The sequence below is a fragment of the Lipotes vexillifer genome, unplaced genomic scaffold (genome assembly GCF_000442215.2).
Source record: "Lipotes vexillifer unplaced genomic scaffold, Lipotes_vexillifer_v1.1 scaffold690, whole genome shotgun sequence".
Taxonomy (NCBI): Eukaryota; Metazoa; Chordata; class Mammalia; order Artiodactyla; family Lipotidae; genus Lipotes; species Lipotes vexillifer.
The window spans coordinates 2,518,269-2,538,592 of record NW_006798376.1 but is presented as its reverse complement, the minus strand read 5'-3'; the positions used below and the strand labels follow the sequence as shown (position 1 = coordinate 2,538,592).

General features: G+C 36.4%; 1 protein-coding gene across 1 annotated transcript in view; it reads left to right on the top strand.

Annotated features, from left to right (window-relative positions):
- Positions 1-19,764, top strand: part of ASAH2 (N-acylsphingosine amidohydrolase 2) — a 77,620-nt gene extending 57,856 nt beyond the window's left edge. The window contains exons 17-20 of the mRNA XM_007470294.1: positions 2,154-2,300; positions 14,531-14,590; positions 17,536-17,624; positions 19,572-19,764. Coding sequence (XP_007470356.1) covers positions 2,154-2,300; positions 14,531-14,590; positions 17,536-17,624; positions 19,572-19,764 — 489 coding nt within the window. The remainder of the gene's footprint in view (positions 1-2,153; positions 2,301-14,530; positions 14,591-17,535; positions 17,625-19,571) is intronic.
- The last annotated feature ends 560 nt before the right edge of the window (positions 19,765-20,324 follow it).

The following is a 20,324-nucleotide window of genomic DNA, read 5'->3' as shown; positions in this document are numbered from 1 at the left end:
CAAAAAAAAAAAAAAAAAAAAATTGTATGTTTGTGTGTCTCAGGGGTGGGGAGATGCAGAGGGAAGCAAAAAAGACCTTAGCTTTGAGTGTTCAGTTTCTTTGAAAATCTTTATATTTAAAAATTTTGTAGCTAAGAGGTATCTCTAAGAAGTGAAACTGGTAAAATAAATTCAGAGTCAGTTAACATCTTTTGGTAGTGACCACTTTTTTCATACGCATTATCCTCCCAATCAGCATGTGAAGTATGGAAGTATTTTTCCCTGTTTTTCAGATGAGCAAATAGGTTCAGAGATGAGAAGTGATCAGGCTTTACTATAACTGAGTTGAACCAGTGCTCTCTAATTTTGGTCAGTTTCTCTCCAGTTGCTTCCTGAATTGAGTGGTTTATCAGTTCTGAGATGCCCATTTTCCATATTATAACATCTCTGAAATTGGGATGTATTGGATTGGCCAAAAAGTTCATTCGGTTAATGAATACATTGTTTGATAAAGTTCTTGGTGAAAATGAAAACTGTCTTTTATTTTTACCCAAAACTGAAGAAACTTTTTGGCCAACTCAATATCTTCCAATCAAAGGAATCTTACAATTATAGTTAGTAGCATGTTCACTTTCTTGGTGGTTCAAAAATAATAATAGTTATTATAATCAATAGAGCCTTAGATTTGATAGAGTACAACAGTGTCTTGGAATGTACACACACATTGTATCTACCTAAAATCTGTACACCTAAATAAGTTTACTTAAAGGAACTCCACTTGTGTAAATCTTCCCTCTGGAATATAGTTTATGTATGAAGCTTCACTCTGGTGTCAAAAGATTAGTCAATAAGCAGGATAAGGATTTTAATGTGATAAATGGACCCTTGTACAATACCACATAAGCCCCAATAAAGGCTGTGAGGCAATGATGGCATAGCAAAGACAATAAAGCCCTTTCAAAGAAAGAGCTTGGATATATTAAATTGAAACAAAACTGCTGTTTCTCTAGGTCAAAATAGTAAAATATGGGCAATTTCATATGTCTCCATCTAATTAGTTATTGACTGTGTGTTTGAAGTTTCAGTACAAGGTATTTACTTCAGATATATTTTAATTATCAGGTTATTGTTTTATCATAATATTCTTTTCAATTTTAGGTCTGATACTTTTTTTAAAAACAGAACTATTTTTATTTTTCATCATAAAAGCTGACTATTTGTAGAATATTCAGATTATACAGAAAAGTATAAACCTCTAACCCATCTCTAGAGATAACCACTGTTTAACTTTCATGCAATTACAGGTTTATAGCTCTTCCCATGGAAGTAGAGTCATCAAATTTTATAGTGATATTTAGGAAGAAAAGTGTGATTCATTTTGTGGAAATGTGTTTCAGAACTTTACAGTTCAGTGTCTAAGAATATCTATGTGATCTTGAAAAAAAAAAAAACCACTGAGTATCTGCAAGCCTATCTTCCTATTTGCAAAATGAGAATGATAACAAGTAGGTTATGTGGCTGCTGTCAAGATTAAATATATAAAGCAAGGATTAAAGTACACCAGATCCATATGAGGACTATTTAAAATTTGAGATTAGAATTTTGGTGACACTATTAAAGGTGGCAAATTTTGTGGAAAGTATAGATTAAACCAGTCATGATACAGGCTGATCTTAACTTTTAAATTAAAAATATATTTATTATATTCTTTAATGAGCACAGAGAAGGATTTAGGAAAAAACTTGGTAGTGACTTTGGATAAGAGAGACGCAACACTTTTTAAACCTTAAAAGAATAATTACAGTGTCATGTTACAGAGGCTTATCATGTGTTTCTGTCCAGGGTCATACAGTTAAAGAATGGCTGTCCCAGAATCTAAACTCGTGGAGCATGATTCCTAGCTTACACTCTAGATTATACTGCCTAGGGGAGTGAAAATGTTACCTGTGACTGACACTTTCTTCTAGTCACAAAAGTTTAAATTATGGACCTCTAGGCTCCTATTTCAGCAGAGTTCCCCTCGCATTTTGTTACAGTTGTTAGCTCTTGGGAAGAGGGAGAGGGAGTGGGAAAGTGAGTGTGTGTTTGCTTTAATGAAGGCATTTTGGGGGATCTGGGGGGAAGGGTCTTGACTCTACATTGTATGCTTCTTAAGCAAATGCTCTCTGTTCTAGGATACAGTAGCCAATCTGAGCAGCGGTCCAGAGCCTCCATTTTTCAAAAACCTGATGGCCCCATTGATCCCTAATACTGTTGATAGAGCGCCTGTAGGCACAACTTTTGGGGATGTCCTGCAGCCAGCCAACCCTAAATACAGAGTGGTAAGACTCACAAAGAGGTCTTGGGATCCTTCAGAAGACTGTGTGGGGATGGGGGAACAGATGTTGTTTAATGTCACCACCTGCCTCGAATCATGCCTCGGACCAGCTGTTAGCAATAATTTAGAAAATTGTTCTTATCTCTGCAGAGGCTCTGAAAACATGAAAATGGGGAAGTATTTATTTTTCAGTTGGTAATTGTGGAAAATTGAATTTCTAAAATTCAAATTATTCCTTTTCTTTTTAAAGGGATAGTCCTGAAACCATTCATTGTAGCATGGAAAAGTTGTCTGTGATATGTCTAGGATAGAAAAAGCACATAGAAATGAAGCAGGATTTCTACCACTACTATTTCATATAGATCTTGTGTCTTGCAACTTTGCTAAATCATTTATTAGTTCCAATAGATATTTTTGGTGTGGATTCCTTAGAAATGTCTATGTATAGTATGTCATCTGTGGATAAAAACAGGTTTACTTATTCCTTTTTGAATTTCTTTTATGGATGCCTTTTGTTTCCTTATTACACTGGCTAGAGTCTCCAATGCAATGTTGAAAAGAAGTTGTAAGACTGGGCATCCTTATCTTGTTTCTAATCTTAGGAGGAAAAGTATTCAGTCATTAAGTATAATGTTTTCTTTAGAATTTTTGTAGATGCCCTTTATCAGGTTAAAAAAAATTCCCTTCTATGTCTAGTTTGTTGAGAGTTTTTATGAGGAAAAGGTGTTGAGGGCTTCCCTGGTGGCGCAGTGGTTGAGAGTCCGCCTGCCGATGCAGGGGACACGGGTTCGTGCCCCGGTCCGGGGAGATCCCACATGCCGCGGAGCGGCTGGGCCCAGGAGCCATGGCCACTGAGCCTGCGCATCCGGAGCCTGTGCTCCACAACGGGAGAGGCCACAACAGTGAGAGGCCCGGGGACCGCAAAAAAAAAAAAAAAAAAAAAAAGTATATTTATAGAAAATTTTTATTTACCTACATATTTACCAGTTCTGGTACTCTTTATTTCTTTTTAAGAATTTGTATTAGCATCATTTTCTTTCAGCTGGAAGGACTTCCTTTAGTATTTCTTGTAAGACAGTTATACTAACAACAAATTCTCTCAGCCTTTGTTTATCTGGAATGGATTTATCTTATCTTTGAAGAATGGTTTTGCTGCATTCTTGATTGAAAATTTTTTTTCTTTTATTACATTGAATATGTTATCCTGTTAACTTTCTGTACTTCACTCTCTAATGAAAAGTCAATTGTTAATTTTATTGTAATTTCTCTGTAAGAAATGAATCACTTTTGCTGCTTTCAAAATTTTCTTTTTGTCTATGTCTACCACTAGTTTGCTACAATATATCTAAATGTGAATCACTTTGTGATTATCCTACTTGGAATTTGTTGAGTTCCTTGGATCTATAAGGTAACATTCATCAAATCTGGGAAGTTTTCAGCCATTATTCCTTCAAAAAGTTTTTTGTTCTTTTCTCTCTTTCTTCTAGTTTTGGAACTTCTGTTTTGTGAATGTCAATATACTCGGTGTCATCCCACATGTTTCTGAGGCTCTGTTAATTTTACTTCAATTTTTCTTTCCCTCTCTATTCTTCATATAGGATAATTTATATTGATAAATTCTAGTTCACTTATTCTTTCTTCTGTCATCTCACATTTGCTGTGAAATCCCTCTAGTGAATTTTTCATTTCAGTTGTTGTGATTTTCAACTCCAGAAAATTCTCTTCACTGTGTCTCTATTTGTTAAATCATTATCATTATACTTTCCTTTAGTTCTTTAAACCTGATTTATATTAGTTCTTAGAACATTTTAATAACAAATCCTTTGAAGTCTTTGCTAAATCTAACATCTGGGGACAGAGAGAGGCAGTTTTGATTGTTTCTTTTTTCCCCCTAGTATGGGTGATACTTTCTTGTATGCATATCTCATTTCGTTGTTGTTTTTGTTTGAATACTGCATGTTTGTTGATATATTGTAGCAACTCTGGATACTAGCTTCACTTCCCCACCCCAGAGTTGTTATTTTTGTTTATTTGTTTGCTCATTTAAAACTTGACTGGACTAATTAGTAAAGTCTGTCTCTCTTACAATGTATGGCTGCTATATGTTTGCTCAGTTTTTTATACTTGATTTTAAGTCTCGCTCTCAAGTGTTGCTTCTGTGATTACAGAACTTAATGTTCAGCTGGATGTTGGTCAGAGTTTGTGTTTAGGTGGCTCAAGGAGTAAGAATTTCAGTCTCTGCTGATGGAACTGTGTGGGCTTGGGTATGCATTGAAACTTCAGACCATTTTCAGTTTTCCCCAAATTAATTTCTACCGGGGTCTGCACATACATCCAGACATTAGCTGGGGATATATGAGTGGTTTGGGCCTGCTCTGTTCTCTGTGTATGATCATAGCCTCTGATTAGTCCAGGATAGGATAAGAGCTTATTAAAACCATGACATGGGGCTTCCCTGGCGGCGCAGTGCTTGGGGGTCCGCCTGCCGATGCAGGGGACGCGGGGTTGTGCCCCGGTCCGGGAGGATCCCACGTGCCGCGGAGCGGCTGGGCCCGTGGGCCATGGCCGCTGAGCCTGCGCGTCCGGAGCCTGTGCTCCGCAAATGGGAGAGGCCACAACAGTGAGAGGCCCGCATAACGCAAGAAAAAAAAAAAAAAAAAAAAACCATGACATGACATGACAGTTATCTTCCCCACAAACTATTAAATCACCAATTACCAGTCTAGCCACTATCCCTCAATGTTTGCCTTCCACTTAGATCACCACTTTAAATGGCTATGTTCCAAATTAAGTAAGTTCCTTCTGGCAGCAGCAGAAAAGCTGTTGATTTTATGGCCTTCCCTGCTCTGGTTGAAATATATAGTACTACAGAGGATGAGAGCAACCCTGGTAAGAGCACCAAAAACTTGCACTGTGCTTACCACTAAGTTTAGTAGTTTTAATGAATAAACATTTCTCAGCTTTTGGTTGATAATTGAAGTGCTAAAATGGTTATTTTTAGAGTTACATATGATCCAGCAATCCCACTCCTGGACATATATCCAGAGAAAACTCTAAAAAGATATAGGCACCCCAGTGTTCATAGCAGCACTATTTACAATAGCCAAGGTATGGAATGGAAGCAAACTAAATGTCCACTGACAGATGGATGAATAAAGAAGATGTGGTATTATATAATATACAATAGATACTACTCATCCATAAAAAAGAACGAAACAATGCCATTTGCAGCAACATGGATGGACCTAGAGATTATCATACTAAGTGAAGTAAGTCAGAAAGAGAAAGACAAATATCATATGCTGTCACTGATATGTGGAATATAAAATATGATACAAATGAAATTATTTACAAAAGAGAAACATACAGACAGAGAAAATAAACTTTTGGTTACTAAAGGGGAAAGTGGGGAGGGAATAAATTAGGAGTTTGTGATTAGCAGATACAAACTACCATATAGAAAATAGATAAACAACAGGGTCCTACTGTTGCACAGGGAACTATATTCAATATCTTGTAATAAGCTATAATAACCTATAATGGAAAAGAATATGAAAAAAGTATATAACTGAATCACTGTACACCAGAAACTAACATGACATTGTAAATCAACTGTATTTCAAGAGGTAAAATAAAATTGAAAAATGGTTATTTTTGACAGTGTTGTCTAGATATATATAGTTGCTTTTTAGGGAGGGGACCTACTGACCTCCTCACTCTTTAATGTCAGAAACGTCTGTTCTATACCACTACTGTTTGAATTGGTACATTATATTTGTAGTGGGGTTGTCTCTCATAGTTAAGGTGAGTGTGACTAAACAGGAAATTGTGATGGTAAGAAGAAAAATCAAGGACAAGAGCGCTTTTAAGGATTAGGAAAATTTGGCTAACTGGATACAAATTTTTTTTTTTTAAGTGAACCATGATATTGGCTGCAGGGCTGATTGCTCTATATAAAGAATATACTGATTTTTGCAGAAAATTTTAATTGTTGTTGAAACATTTTGCTAACCATTTGTGAGACTGGCTAATTTGATAATATCACTGGTGAAAATGAAGAAAGTTAGAAAAAATAAATTAATGCTAGTTATTCAGGGGAGTTAACAGTAAAGTAAATAATTGAACAGCACATCTCAGTTTAGATGGTCATCATTGATTATGAATCCATGGACTGTTTTTGTTAAAAAATGTTTTTAATATGAGCTAGGTCTTGGAGGATGAATAGGAGTTCACAGAGCCTGTCAAGACATACCGCCTCTAGGTTTATGGACTATAGAGGGCCTAAGGTGGAGCAGCAGGTGGGAAATTACCTGTAAAAGGTCTTGTGTGCCATAGTAAGTCATGTGAAGACTTATTTGTTTGTTAGTTTGTTATTTTAAAAAATATTTTTATTGATGTATTATTAACATACAATAAACTACATATTTAAAGTGTACAGTTTGGTAAATTTTCACTATTAAGGCCATTTACTTCTTCTTGAATGATCTTTAGTAGTTTCTATATCTCAAGGAATTTGTCCATTTCATTTCATCTAAGTTATTTGAATTTGTAGGTGTAAAGTCATTACCAATTTTTTTTTTTTTTTTTTTTTTTTTGCAGTACGCGGGCCTCTCACTGTTGTGGCCTCTCCCGTTGCGGAGCACAGGCTCCGGACGCGCAGGCCCAGTGGCCATGGCTCACGGGCCCAGCCGCTCCGCGGCACATGGGATCTTCCCAGACCAGGGCACAAACCCGTGTCCCCTGCATCGGCAGGCGGACTCTCAACCACTGCGCCACCAGGGAAGCCCAAGTCATTACCAATTTTTCCTTATTATCTTTTACATATCTGTAGAATCTGTATTGATGTCCCCTGTTTTATTCCTGGTACTGATAATTTGAGCCTTCTGTTCGATTTTTATCTCTTGATCATTCTGGCCAGTGGTTTTATTCCATTGATCTTTTTCTGGTCTTTGTGTTACTGTCATATATTTTACTTTTATATGATTTATCAACTCCATCATGGATTGTTGTTATTTTTAAACAGTAGATTTTTTTTTTAAAGAGAAATAATAATAGAAAAATATTTTATTAACTCACACATTAACAACTGGCCCTTCATTTCTTTTTGTAGATCCAAATTTCCATTTAGTGTCATTTTCGGTTTGCCTGAAGGACATCTTTTAACATTTTTCTTTCTTCTTCTATATGTTTGAAAATGTCTTTATTTTACTATCATTTTCATTTTTAAGAATATTTTTACTGTTTATGGAATTCTTGGTTAGCAGTTTTTTCTGTTAAGACCTTAAGATTTTGCTGTACTGTCTTCTGGTTTGCATTGTTTTCAGTGAGAAAAAAAAATCTGCCGTCATCCTTATGTATGTTCTACTCTGTGTAATGTGTCTTTTTTTTCCTCTTGTTTTTAGAATTTTTTTCTTTTTATTTCTAGTTTCCAGCAATTTGATTTTAAGGATCCTTGATGTCATTTTTTTTTATGTTTCTTGTGCTTGGGGTTCATTGAGCTTCTTGGATTTGTGGGCTTAGAGTTTTCAGCAAATTTGGAGAATTTTGGCCATTATTTATTCATTTTTTTTTTTTCTGAATTTCTTCCTCTCTTCTATCCTTTGGGGACTGCAATTACCTATATATTAGGCGGCTTGAAGTTGTTCCACAGCTCACTGCTGCTCTGTTCATTTTTTTCCAGTCTTTTCCCCTTTTTAATTCTGTATAGTTTTTATTGCTGTGTCTTCAAATTCAGTAATCTTTTCTTCTGCAGTGTTTAATTTGATAATTCCATCTAGTGTATTTTCTTTATAGATACTATAGTTTTCATCTCTAGGGGTTTGGATTAGGTCATTTTAAATAAAAACCTTCCACATGTCTACTTAACATGTTCATTCTTTCTGCTAGATTTTTGAACACACAGAATAGTTATAAGAACTGTTTTAGTGTCCTTGTCTACTAATTCTGTCATCTAATTCATTTACGGGTCAGTTTTGATTGAGAGCTTTCTCATTATGAGAAGAGCTTTTCTTTCCTTTATATGCTTGATAATTTAGATGTCAGACATTGTGAATTTTTATCTTGTTAGGTGTTAGATGTTCTCCTATTCCTGTAAATATTTTTGAACTTTGTTTTGGGGTGTTATTGAATTATTTGGGAAGAGTTTGATTTGGGTGGGTCTTTGTAAGTTTTTAGGCAGAGCTGCTTTTATTCTAGGGAAAATCTCTCTACCATGCACTTAAGGTAGAATTCTTTTGAATTATGAGTTTTCCCATTCTGGCTGGTGGGAACAGGAACTTTTCACAGTTCTCTATGAGCCTGGGATTTTCTCTCTATTTCTTTTAAATGATTCTTTTCCTAGGTTCAGGTACTTTCCTTACATGCATGCAGAGTTGAAGGGAGCCTTCTGCAAATCTCCAGAGTTCTCTCTCTGTGTACCTCTCCTTTCTATGGTCCTCTCTTTCCTCTGTTACTCTACCCTGTGAACTCAAGACCACTTGGTTGTCTTGGACTCCCACATCTATTCCTTAACTTACATAGACTGCCTAGCGCTGCTTGATTCTGCCTCCATATGCTGTGGCTTGTAAACTCTCTGAAGGCATAAAACTGAGGCAATTGTAGGGCTCATCTTTTTCATTTTCTGTCACTCAAGGATCACTGTTTTCATGCCTACTGTCTTTAAAACCATTCTTTAATACATATTTGTCCAGTTTTTTTAGTTATGTCAGGAGAAAAGTTAAATACACACCTTGTCAATCCATCTTGTATCTTTTATATGTAAGTGTATGTGCAAGTATAAGTCATCCAAAAAAACCACATTCACAGAAAGATATACAAGATGAAAAGGCAGAGGGCTATGTACCAGATGAAGGAACAAGATAAAACCCCAGAAAAACAACTAAATGAACTGGAGATAGGCAACCTTCCAGAAAAAGGATTCAGAATAATGATAGTGAAGATGATACAGGACCTCGGAAAAAGTATGGAGGCAAAGATCGAGAAGATGCAAGAAATGTTTAAGAAAGATCTAGAAGATTTAAAAAACAAACAAACAGAGATGAACAATACAATAATTGAAATGAAAACTACACTAGAAGGAATCAATAGCGGGATAACTGAAGCAGAAGAACGTATAAGTGACCTGGAAGACAGAATGGTGGAATTTACTGCTGCGGAACAGAATAAAGAAAAAAGAATGAAAAGAAATGAAGACAGCCTAAGAGACCTCTGGGACAACATTCAACTCACCAACATTCACATTATAGGGGCCACAGAAGGAGAAGAGAGAGAGGAAAGGACCTGAGAAAATATTTGAAGAAAGTATAGTCAAAAACTTCCCTAAAATGGGAAAGGAAATAGCCACCCAAGTCCAGGAAGCCCAGAGCGTCCCATACAGGATAAACCCAAGGAGAAACACGCCGAGACACATAGTAATCCAATTGGCAAAAATTAAAGACAAAGAAAAATTATTGAAAGCAGCAAGGGCCAAACGACAAATTACATACAAGGGAACTCCCATAAGGTTAACAGCTGATTTCTCAGCAGAAACTCTACAAGCCAGAAGGGAGTGGCATGGTATACTTAAAGTGATGAAAGGGAAGAACCTACAACCAAGATTACTCTACCCACCAAGGATCTCATTCGGATTCGTTGGAGAAATCAAAAGCTTAACAGACAAGCAAAAGCTAAGAGAATTCAGCACCACCAAACCAGCTCTACAACAAATGCTGAAGGAACTTCTCTAAGTGGGAAACACAAGAGAAGAAAACGACCTACAAAAACCAACCCAAAACACTTAAGAAAATGGTCACAAGAACATACATATCGATAACTACCCTAAATGCGAATGGATTAAATGCTCCAACCAAAAGACACAGGCTTGCTAAATGGATACAAAAACAAGACCCATATATATGCTGTCTACAAGAGACCCACTTCAGACCTAGGGACACATTCAGACTGAAAGTAAGGGGTTGGAAAAAGATATTCCATGCAAATGGAAATCAGAAGAAAGCTGGAGTAGCAATACTCATATCAGATAAAATAGACTTTAAAATAAAGAATGTTACAAGAGACAAGAAAGGACACTACATAATGATCAAGGGATCAATCCAAGCAGAAGATACAGCAATTATGACTATATATGCACCCAGCATAGGAGCACCTCAATACATAAGGCAACTGCTAACAGCTATAAAAGAGGAAATCAACAGTAACCCAATAATAGTGAGGGACTTTAACACCTCACTTACACCAATGGACAGATCATCCAAAATGAAAATAAATAAGGAAACACAAGCTTTAAATGACACAATAGACCAGATTTAATTGATATTTATAGGACATTCCATTCAAAACCAGCAGACCACACTTTCTTCTCAAGTGTGCACAGAACATTCTCCAGGACAGATCACATCTTGGGTCACAAATCAAGCCTCAGTAAATTTAAGAAAATTGAAATCATATAACGCATCTTTTCTGACCACAATGCTATGAGATTAGAAATCAATTACAGGAAAAAAAAAACGTAAAAAAACAGAAACACCTGGAAGCTAAACAATACGTTACTAAATAACCAAGAGATCACTGAAGAAATCAAAGAGGAAATAAAAAAATACCTAGAGGCAAATGACAATGAAAACGCGATGATCCAAAACCTATGGGATGCAGCAAAATCAGTTCTCAGAGGGAATTTTATAGCTATACAAGCCTACCGCAAGAAACAAGAAAAATCCCAAATAAACAATCTAACCTTACACCTAAAGGAACTAGACAAATAAGAACAAAGAAAACCCAAAGTTAGCAGAAGGAAAGAAATCATAAAGATCAGAGCAGAAATAAATGAACTAGAAACAAAGAAAACAATAGCAAAGATCCATAAAACTGAAAGCTGGTTCTTTGAGAAGATAAACAAAATTGATAAACCATTAGCCAGACTCATCAAGAAAAAGAGGGAGAGAATTCAAATCAATAAAATTAGAATTGAAAAAGGAGAAGTTACAACAGACACCACAGAAATACAAAGCATACTAAGAGACTACTACAAGCAACTCTATGCCAATAAAATGGACAACCTGGAAGAAATGGGCAAATTCTTCGCAAGGTATAACCTTCCAAGACTGAACCAGGAATAAAGAGAAAATATGAACAGACCAATCACAAGCAATGAAATTGAAACTGAATAAAAATCTTCCAGCAAACAAAAGTCCAGGACCAGATGGCTTCACAGGTGAATTCTATCAAACATTTAGAGAAGAGCTAACACCCATCCTTCTCAAACTCCTCCAAAAAATTGCAGAGGACGGAGCACTCCCAAACTCATTCTATGAGGCCATCATCACCCTGATATCAAAACCAGACAAAGATACTATAAAAAAACAAAATTACAGACTGATATCACTCATGAATATAGATGCAAAAATCCTCAACAAAATACTAGCAAACAGAATCCAACAACACATTAAAAGGATCATACACCATGACCAAGTGGGATTTATCCCAGGGATGCAAGGATTCTTCAATATACGCAAATCAATCAATGTGATACACCATATTAACAAACTGAAGAAGAAAAACCATATGATCATCTCAATAGATGCAGAAAGAGCTTTTGACAAAATTCAACACCCATTTGTGATAAAAACTCTCCAGAAAGTGGGCATAGAGAGAACCACCTCAACATAATAAAGGCCATATATGACAAGCCCACAGCAAACATCATTCTCAATGGTGAAAAACTGAAAGCATTTCCTCTAAGATCAGAAACAAGACAAGGATGTCCACTCTCACCACTGTTATTCAACGTAGTTTTGAAGTCCTAGGAACGGCAGTCGGAGAAGAAAAAGAAATAAAAGGAGTCCAAGTTGGAAAAGAAGAAGTAAAACTGTCACTGTTTGCAGATGACATGATACTATACACAGAGAATCCTAAAGATGCCACCAGAAAACTACTAGAGCTAATCAATGCATTTGGTAAAGTTGCAGGATACAAAATTAATGCACAGAAATCTCTTGTATTCCTATACAGCAATGATGAAAAATCTGGAAGAGAAATTAAGGAAACACTCCCATTTACCATTGCAACAGAAAGAATAAAATACCTAGGAATAAACCTACCTAGGGAGACAAAAGACCTGTATGCAGAAAACTATAAGACACTGATGAAAGAAATTAAAGATGATACCAACAGATGGAGAGATATACCATGTTCTTGGATTGGAAGAATCAGTATTGTGAAAATGACTCTACTTCCCAAAGCAATCTACAGATTCCATGCAATCCCTATCAAATCACCAATGGCATTTTTTACAGAACTAGAACAAAAAGTCTTAAAATTTGTATGGAGCACAAAAGACCCCGAATAGCCAAAGCAGTCTTGAGGGAAAAAAACAGAGCTGGAGGAATCAGACTCCCTGACTTCAGACTATAATACAAAGCTACCGTAATCAAGACAATATGGTACTGGCACAAAAACAGAAATACAGATCAGTGGAACAGGATAGAAAGCCCAGAGATAAACCCACACACCTATGGTCAACTAATCTATGACAAAGGAGGTAAGGATATACAATGGAGAAAAGACAGTCTCTTCAATAAGTGGTGCTGAGACAACTGGACAGCTACATGTAAAAGAATGAAATCAGAACACTCCTTAACACCATACACAAAAATAAACTCAAAATGGATTCGAGACCTAAATATAAGACTGGACACTATAAAACTCTTAGAGGAAAACATAGGAAGAACACTCTTTGATATAAATCACAGCAAGATCTTTTTTGATCCACCTCCTAGAGTAATGGAAATAAAAGCAAAAATAAACAAATGGGACCTATTGAAACTTAAAAGCTTTTGCACAGCAGAGGAAACCATAAACAAGACGAAAAGACAACCCTCAGAATGGGAGAAAATATTTCCCAATGAATCAATGGACAAAGGATTAATCTGCAAAATATATAAAGAGCTCATGCAGCTCAATATTAAAAAATAAGAACCCAGTCCAAAAATGGGCAGAAGAACTAAATAGACATTTCTCCAAAGAAGACATACAGATGGCCAAGAAGCACATGAAAAGCTGCTCAACATCACTAATTATTAGAGAAATGCAAATCAAAACTACAAATCAAAACTACAATGAGGTATCACCTCACACCAGTTAGAATGGGCATCATCAGAAAATGTACAAACAACAAATGCTGGAGAGGGTGTGTACAAAAGGGAACCCTCTTGCACTCTTGGTGGGAGTGCAAATTGATGCAGCCACTATGGAGAACAGTATCGAGGTTCCTTATAAAACTAAAAATAGAATTACCATGTGATCCAGCAATCCCACTACTGGGCATATACCAGAGAAAACCATAATTCAAAAAGACACATGCACTCCAGTGTTCATTGCAGCAATATTTACAATAGCCAGGTCATGGAAGGAACCTAAATGCCCATCGACAGATGAATGGATGAAGAAGATGTGGTACATACATACAATGGAGTATTACTGAGCCATGAAAAGGGACGAAATTGGGTCATTTGTAGAGACATGGATGGATATAGAGACTGTCATACAGAGTGAAGTAAGTCAGAAAGAGAAAAACAAATATTGCATATTAACGCCTATGTATGGTATCTAGAAAAATGGTACAGATGAACCAGTTTGCAGGGCAGCAATTGAGACACAGATGTAGAGAACAAACGTATGGACACCAAGGGGGGAAAGCGGTGGGGTGGAGGGCGGGTGGTGGTGTGATGAATTGGGAGATTGGGATTGACATGTATACACTGATGTATATAAAATGGATGACTGACTAATAAGAACCTGCTGTATAAAAAAAAAAAAAAGAATAACAACAACAAAGTATAAGTCATCCATGGAAAGTTTTGGCTTTCCTTATTTAATTCAGTCCATTTCCTAGATGTGTATGGGAGGGAGATGTAAGAAGTTATCCAAGGCTGAAGAAGCCATTTTAATGTGCTGTCACTAATTTGAACTATAGCTCTAAATCTTCACCTATATCTGAATCTACCAAAAGCAAATTCATTGGCCCAAAATTCTGAAGTAATTTGTTGCCCCCAAATTCCTGTGTCCATTGTTACAAGTGTATTTTCTCTAATATTCTCAGAAGACAACTCACTTGATTAAATAGAATACAATCTCTACAGGTACCCAAACTCCTAGAAACATTTCATAAATAATGGCCCAAATATGAGCATGGCAAAAAACACTTTTATTAGAAGTCATATAGTGAGTTTTTATTTTCAGGGAGAAGTTGTTGAAGTTACCTTTGTAGGTGCTAACCCGAAGAATTCAGCAGAGAACCAGGTAAGCGTCAATGATTCTTTCTACAAATTTAAGTCCACTTTTTAGCCTTTCATTTACTTAAGTATCCCTACGGAGCTTAACAAAATAAAGGTAAAGTGTTCCAACTTGCCTTGCATCTTATTTCGTAGGTGTGAGAAAATTTTCTGTGAGAACAGTTAACGTAGAGTTGAGTCTGGGAACAAAGCCCACAGGAAACATTTAAGTGGTTCTACTTAGGATCACATATAGCACAATGCATAGAGAATGACATTGTCTCTTGAGATGATGTAGATTTGAATACAGTTCCTATTTCCATATTCCACTTTGAAAACTCTACTGAATTTGGTACAACAATCCTAGGCCCAGGGTGACATGTATCTTTGCCTCCTCGCCTCTCCTCCTGCACTCCTGACTCTGGTCCTGCCTCTACTGTTGTGGAATGATCATGGGTCCCTGGGTGGACGCTCTACTGGCTTGGAGCCCTGGCCCATGCACTTTACTTTTTCTTGCATTGGCCATTTCCCTAGTAGTTTTTGCTACTGGCGCTAATATGGTATTTATTTATTAATCTTGAAAAATGACACAGGAAATACAGATCCCATGTAAAAACAGACAGTATAGAAGTGCTTAAAATAGAATGTGAAAATACCTCTCTTTTCATAAACATTTTTAGAGGTAATCACTGTCGACAGTTTGTTACATATCATTTCATAGCGTTTTGTTTTTGTCATATGTATTTATATATGTATATATGATAAAGTATATATAATACATCTATGAATAAAGTAAAGTAATTTTACTCCTCTGTAACTTCCTTGGAATGTTCATATGACTACACAAGCAATAACCAGACACACTCTAGTTGTAAAAATTCAAACAACAAAGAAATATATAGAGGAAAAAGAAAGTGGGTTTATGAAAGTGATTTCAAGGTCAGATTTTTTAAGAGGGTGGAGAATGCATTCACTTTATCTATGAGCTGTTCTTCCCAGAGCCCACTGTCACTTATAATCCAAAATACCTTTCTTCCAAATGAGCCTTCCCATCTCTGTTTATTAAAATATGGTTATTCCTTTGATAAAAATCGTGACAATATGACATTTTCAAATATGATATTGGGGACATTTTTCCTACTGCTTGGGTAGTCAACATGCACATGTTTGAAATAACTTCTCTAGGCAGTCAAGTCATGCCAGAATATTTACATGTTTACAACATTACCTTCTAAAGATATCAAAGTGTTGTAGCAAGACTGCAGGATTAGCTGTAATCTGACATCCTTAGGGTAGAGAAATATTATCATCATTATTGCCATGGAGAAACAGGAGACTAAACTGCTTAAAGCACTATAATGAGAATAGAATTAATTTCTAAGAATGTTCTGGGACTTGGCATAAAACAATTTCTGGTGCCCTTTATTATTAGTAATCATCACTTCCTCACCACTATTTATTGAATGCTTACTCTTTGCAGGTATGAGGCTAAAGTTTTACATACATCATCACATGAATCTAATTTAATCCTCCCTACTGCCCAATGAGTTATGTTTTATTATCCCTGTTTTACAGGTGAATAAACTGAGGCTTAGAGAGATTAAGTAACCTGTATGAACTAATTGTGTATCTGGAAAAGATTAAGGTTGGGAGGCGGGGAGAGGATGGTCACATAGTTCACACATTCGGCATCCTAGCCTTGTCCTCTGATCTGCACTCTAGACCTATACAGTGGGTCCTACTCCACCCTATCTCCTATTCCATTGAAGGCCTTCCCAGTGTCACTCTGCCCTAAATGGCCACGAACAGTTCTCTTTGAGAGTCACTGTGGTTATGAAAACTTTTTTTTATTGAATATAATCCATTAGGTGAGTAATTGAAGAATTTTAAATAATCCCATGGCCCAGCTATAAGTAGGTGATCCATTCAGCATTTATTTGAACACCTGTAAATTACAGGGCTGTGATGGATAAAGGTAAATTAGACACAAGTCCTGCCCTTAAGGGCCATAATCTAAAGATTTTTAAGGAAAATTGGAGATTTATGGCCTTTGTATATTTTAATTTATTATGTTATTTAAATATATGCTTTATTTGAAGCTGAATTCTTGGCCTAAAACAAATTACTATAAATTTCCACCGATGTGGAAATTTTTTTTTATATATATATATATATATATATCTTTGATAATACTGTATTTTTTCTTACTCTGACTGATACCTCTTGGAGGTTCTGGAGAAGTTAGGGAACTCTCCTTTGCCTCCTTTCTTTTTTTTTTTTTTTTTAACATCTTTATTGGGGTATAATTGCTTTACAATGGTGTGTTAGTTTCTGCTTTATAACAGAGTGAGTCACTTATACATATATATATGTTCCCATATCTCTTCCACTGGGAAAATAAAATCTGCTTATGATGTGAGTTTCTAGGAATCCATTATGACAAAATATAAGGGTCGCTTTCAGCACCCTAGAAGTAGGAAGATTTATGCATCCTTTGCAATTTTCACTAAGGCAGGTATATTTACTAATAATTCATTTACCTGGAGATGAAAATATGAGGAAATTTTCCCATTTTCCCATCTAAATCTTGAGGTGAATAGAGAAGGTCTTGGAATACACATCAGTAAACATGTCATGAAACTGTTTGCTGCCTTTTCTAAATCTTGTTTTATTTCATCTCTTCTTTGCCCTAATTTCCAAAATTTGTTCTCAGCTCTAAAATTATGCTTCATTCAGTTTTCTAAAGAAAAGCCGTGCTTTTTAATAGACTGGATGAATTAACACTCTGAAGACATTGCATAGAATATTAAGAGGAGCACCTAAGGATTTGGATGAAATTCTAATACACGTTCATATCAGATATTGGGAGGTTAGCAATGGTCAACAAAGGGGAGTATGGGGTATGTACAATGTACAAACACGTTTCTTCTGTGACTATGCAGTGTCTGATCAGTTATATTAATTGCATTTCAGACCCATCAGACCTTCCTCACTGTGGAGAAATATGAGGCCACATCAGCAACATGGAAGATAATACATAATGATGCCTCCTGGGAGACTCGGTGAGCACGTTTATTGAGTATTTTGTTTTTCAAGCCCTGAAACGAGTTGGTTAGTAATGCAGAGAAGACAAATGGGAAGACTGGCTCAGTACATGATATTAATGATACCAAATTCCCAAGGAGCCTTCTGGCCATATTTAGTTGATTTATTAGATTTCATTTTGATCCTCTTTTTCTACAAAACAATGTGGTGTGTGCTTCTGTAAGATTAGACGCTAATGAGGTTATGACCTCAATTCTTATAAACATCTGTTAGCTTTGTCTTTTTCCATGGTCACAGACATTACCCCTAAGAGCTGGTTAGCCTCCCTGCAAAGTGGTTGAAAGGGGTGCTGGGTGAAGGTGTTGAGATGGCTCTGTAGAGCCCAACATTCCTTCTGGGAAAATAACGAGTCTATACCTACCATGTATTGCATGTTTGTATATGGTCAATGATTCTTCATTTGAATTACTAAAACACAAGAAGCTTGAGTGTTTAATTCTTACTCACCCAAGGAGGAAAGGAATGTGCTTATGGAGTTCCCTCAGAGAAACATCTCTTTGTGCTTTTTGTTATCAAATACCCGAGCTGAATAGATAATGTGAAGATTTGAAAATATATTTGAAATAAGAAAATGCTTCCATTCCTAACTCTGTAAACTTCATACCACAGGACAGTAGCATGGACATGGGCAAAATTTTTGGCAATTTGTGTCTGATTCAAATCACTTTAAGCTAAGTGATTATTTGTATGTTGGTTTGGTTCCCATGGTTAACTGAAAATAGAGATTTGACCTTGTTGTGGCCTATTTGATAATTTTTCTTCTGATCTTTAGGACTCTAGGGTATAGGTAATCTTTAAACAAGTAATACATACATACTTATTGTTAAAATAAGGTTATACAGATGACAAAAAGGGATGATTTGTTTTCAAGAGCCCACAATCAGAATAGCAGTCAACACGGAGGATATGTGTAGTCTTCAGCCTTGTTCAACAGTAGCAGTATCACCAGCTATTTACTGAAAGCACTGGACCTGTCACTGAGGAAACATAGGATGCTGAGCACACCCTCTCTGCCCAGGGGATTTGCCCTCCACATAACGGAGAGTATCAGTTAGTTAGCCCATGGTACCTTGCTGTATCTGGAAGAGTAGCTGAACTTCCTGCCTTGGTCTACAAGGACCAATGTGATCTGACTCCATCTGTTTTTGTCATCTCAGCCACTCTTCTACAGTTCACTCTGTGCTGATCCTACTCACCTGTGTCCTGTTCCTTGGCTGCACCAAGTTTGCTTCTGCTTCAGACACTTTGCATTCTCTCTTCCTTATTCCTAGAATATTCTTCCTCTAGACGTGTGTGGGTTCAGTTTAAATGACATCTCCTTAGGGCTCCCTCTGTCTTACTTTCTTCATTTCACTTATAAATTTTAAAATTCTTTGTTGGTTTACTTGTTTATTTGCTTTCTTCCTATCTCTGCCCTAGTAGAACATAAACTCTATGAAACTTTGGACCACATCTGTCTCACTCACTATGGTATTCTCAGTACCTCCAGCATAGAGTCTGGCACATGAGCTAATGAAATATATATTTTGAACAAATGAATCTAGATGCAAAAAGAAGTGTCAAGTTGAAGCAGAGGATGGCAAGGGCTAAAAGGATGCTATAGCAGTTTTAAAGCAGGGGACATCCTGTGTTCTGAATATCAGGTGAGGCTATACCTGGGATGGATAGAATTTAAGTAGCTAGGTAGAACAAGTGAAGATATTTCTACAAATGGCTGTTTCCTAAAGGTCTGCTTCTAGGAAGTATTTACTGTTTTGTTCATTGCTATACTCTCAATATCTAGCATAGTGCCTTGCTTATGGTAGGTACTCCCTTCCTATTCATTTAATGAATAATCATACACTTTTCTAATCACACATTTTTAAGAGTAAAATTGGGTTTGTTTGTTTGTTTCCTGCCAACAGTTTCTATTGGCACAAGGGATTACTGGGTCATAGCAATGCAACGATACAATGGCATATTCCAGATACTGCCCAGCCTGGAACCTACAGAATAAGATACTTTGGACACAATCGGAAGCAGAACTTTCTCAAGCCCGCTGTCATACTTCCGTTTGAAAGCACTCCCTCCACTTTTGACGTTGTAACTACTTGGTGAAAAGTTGACAAAGATAAAAAAGTTGATAAAGAGCAGCTGTACTCTATGATTTAAATAATCGATTTCATGTGAATGTAACCTATTATGATGACTTCAATAATTGTCCTTGTTTGGGGACAGATAGTTTACTGCTAATGGGACAGGTGTGTGTGTGTGTGTGTGTGTGTGTCTGTGAGAGAGAGAGAGAGAGAGAGAGAGAGAGAGAAAGAGAGATGTGTGTATGTGTCCCATTTACCTTTGCTCTAGTGGATTTTACATCATGGTCTGCTGCCTAAAACATGATTTCCCTTGGGGCCCTGTGGTTGTTTAAAGAAGCAGTTCCCCTCAATATGAAACCTCTGAAATGTTAGTGAGAGTGGTTAAAGATGTGTGAACAATGTTTAAACTATTTATTTATAGAATTATGGAGTGATAGCACTTAAAAAGTTTAAAGAGGTCATCTAGTTGGATCCTTCATTTTACAGATGGGAAAATGAAGTTTTATGGATTTAAGATTGGCATAAGGCTAGGACCTTGTCCTTCAGTCACATTTTAAAAATATTATGTAGAGGACACTCTTT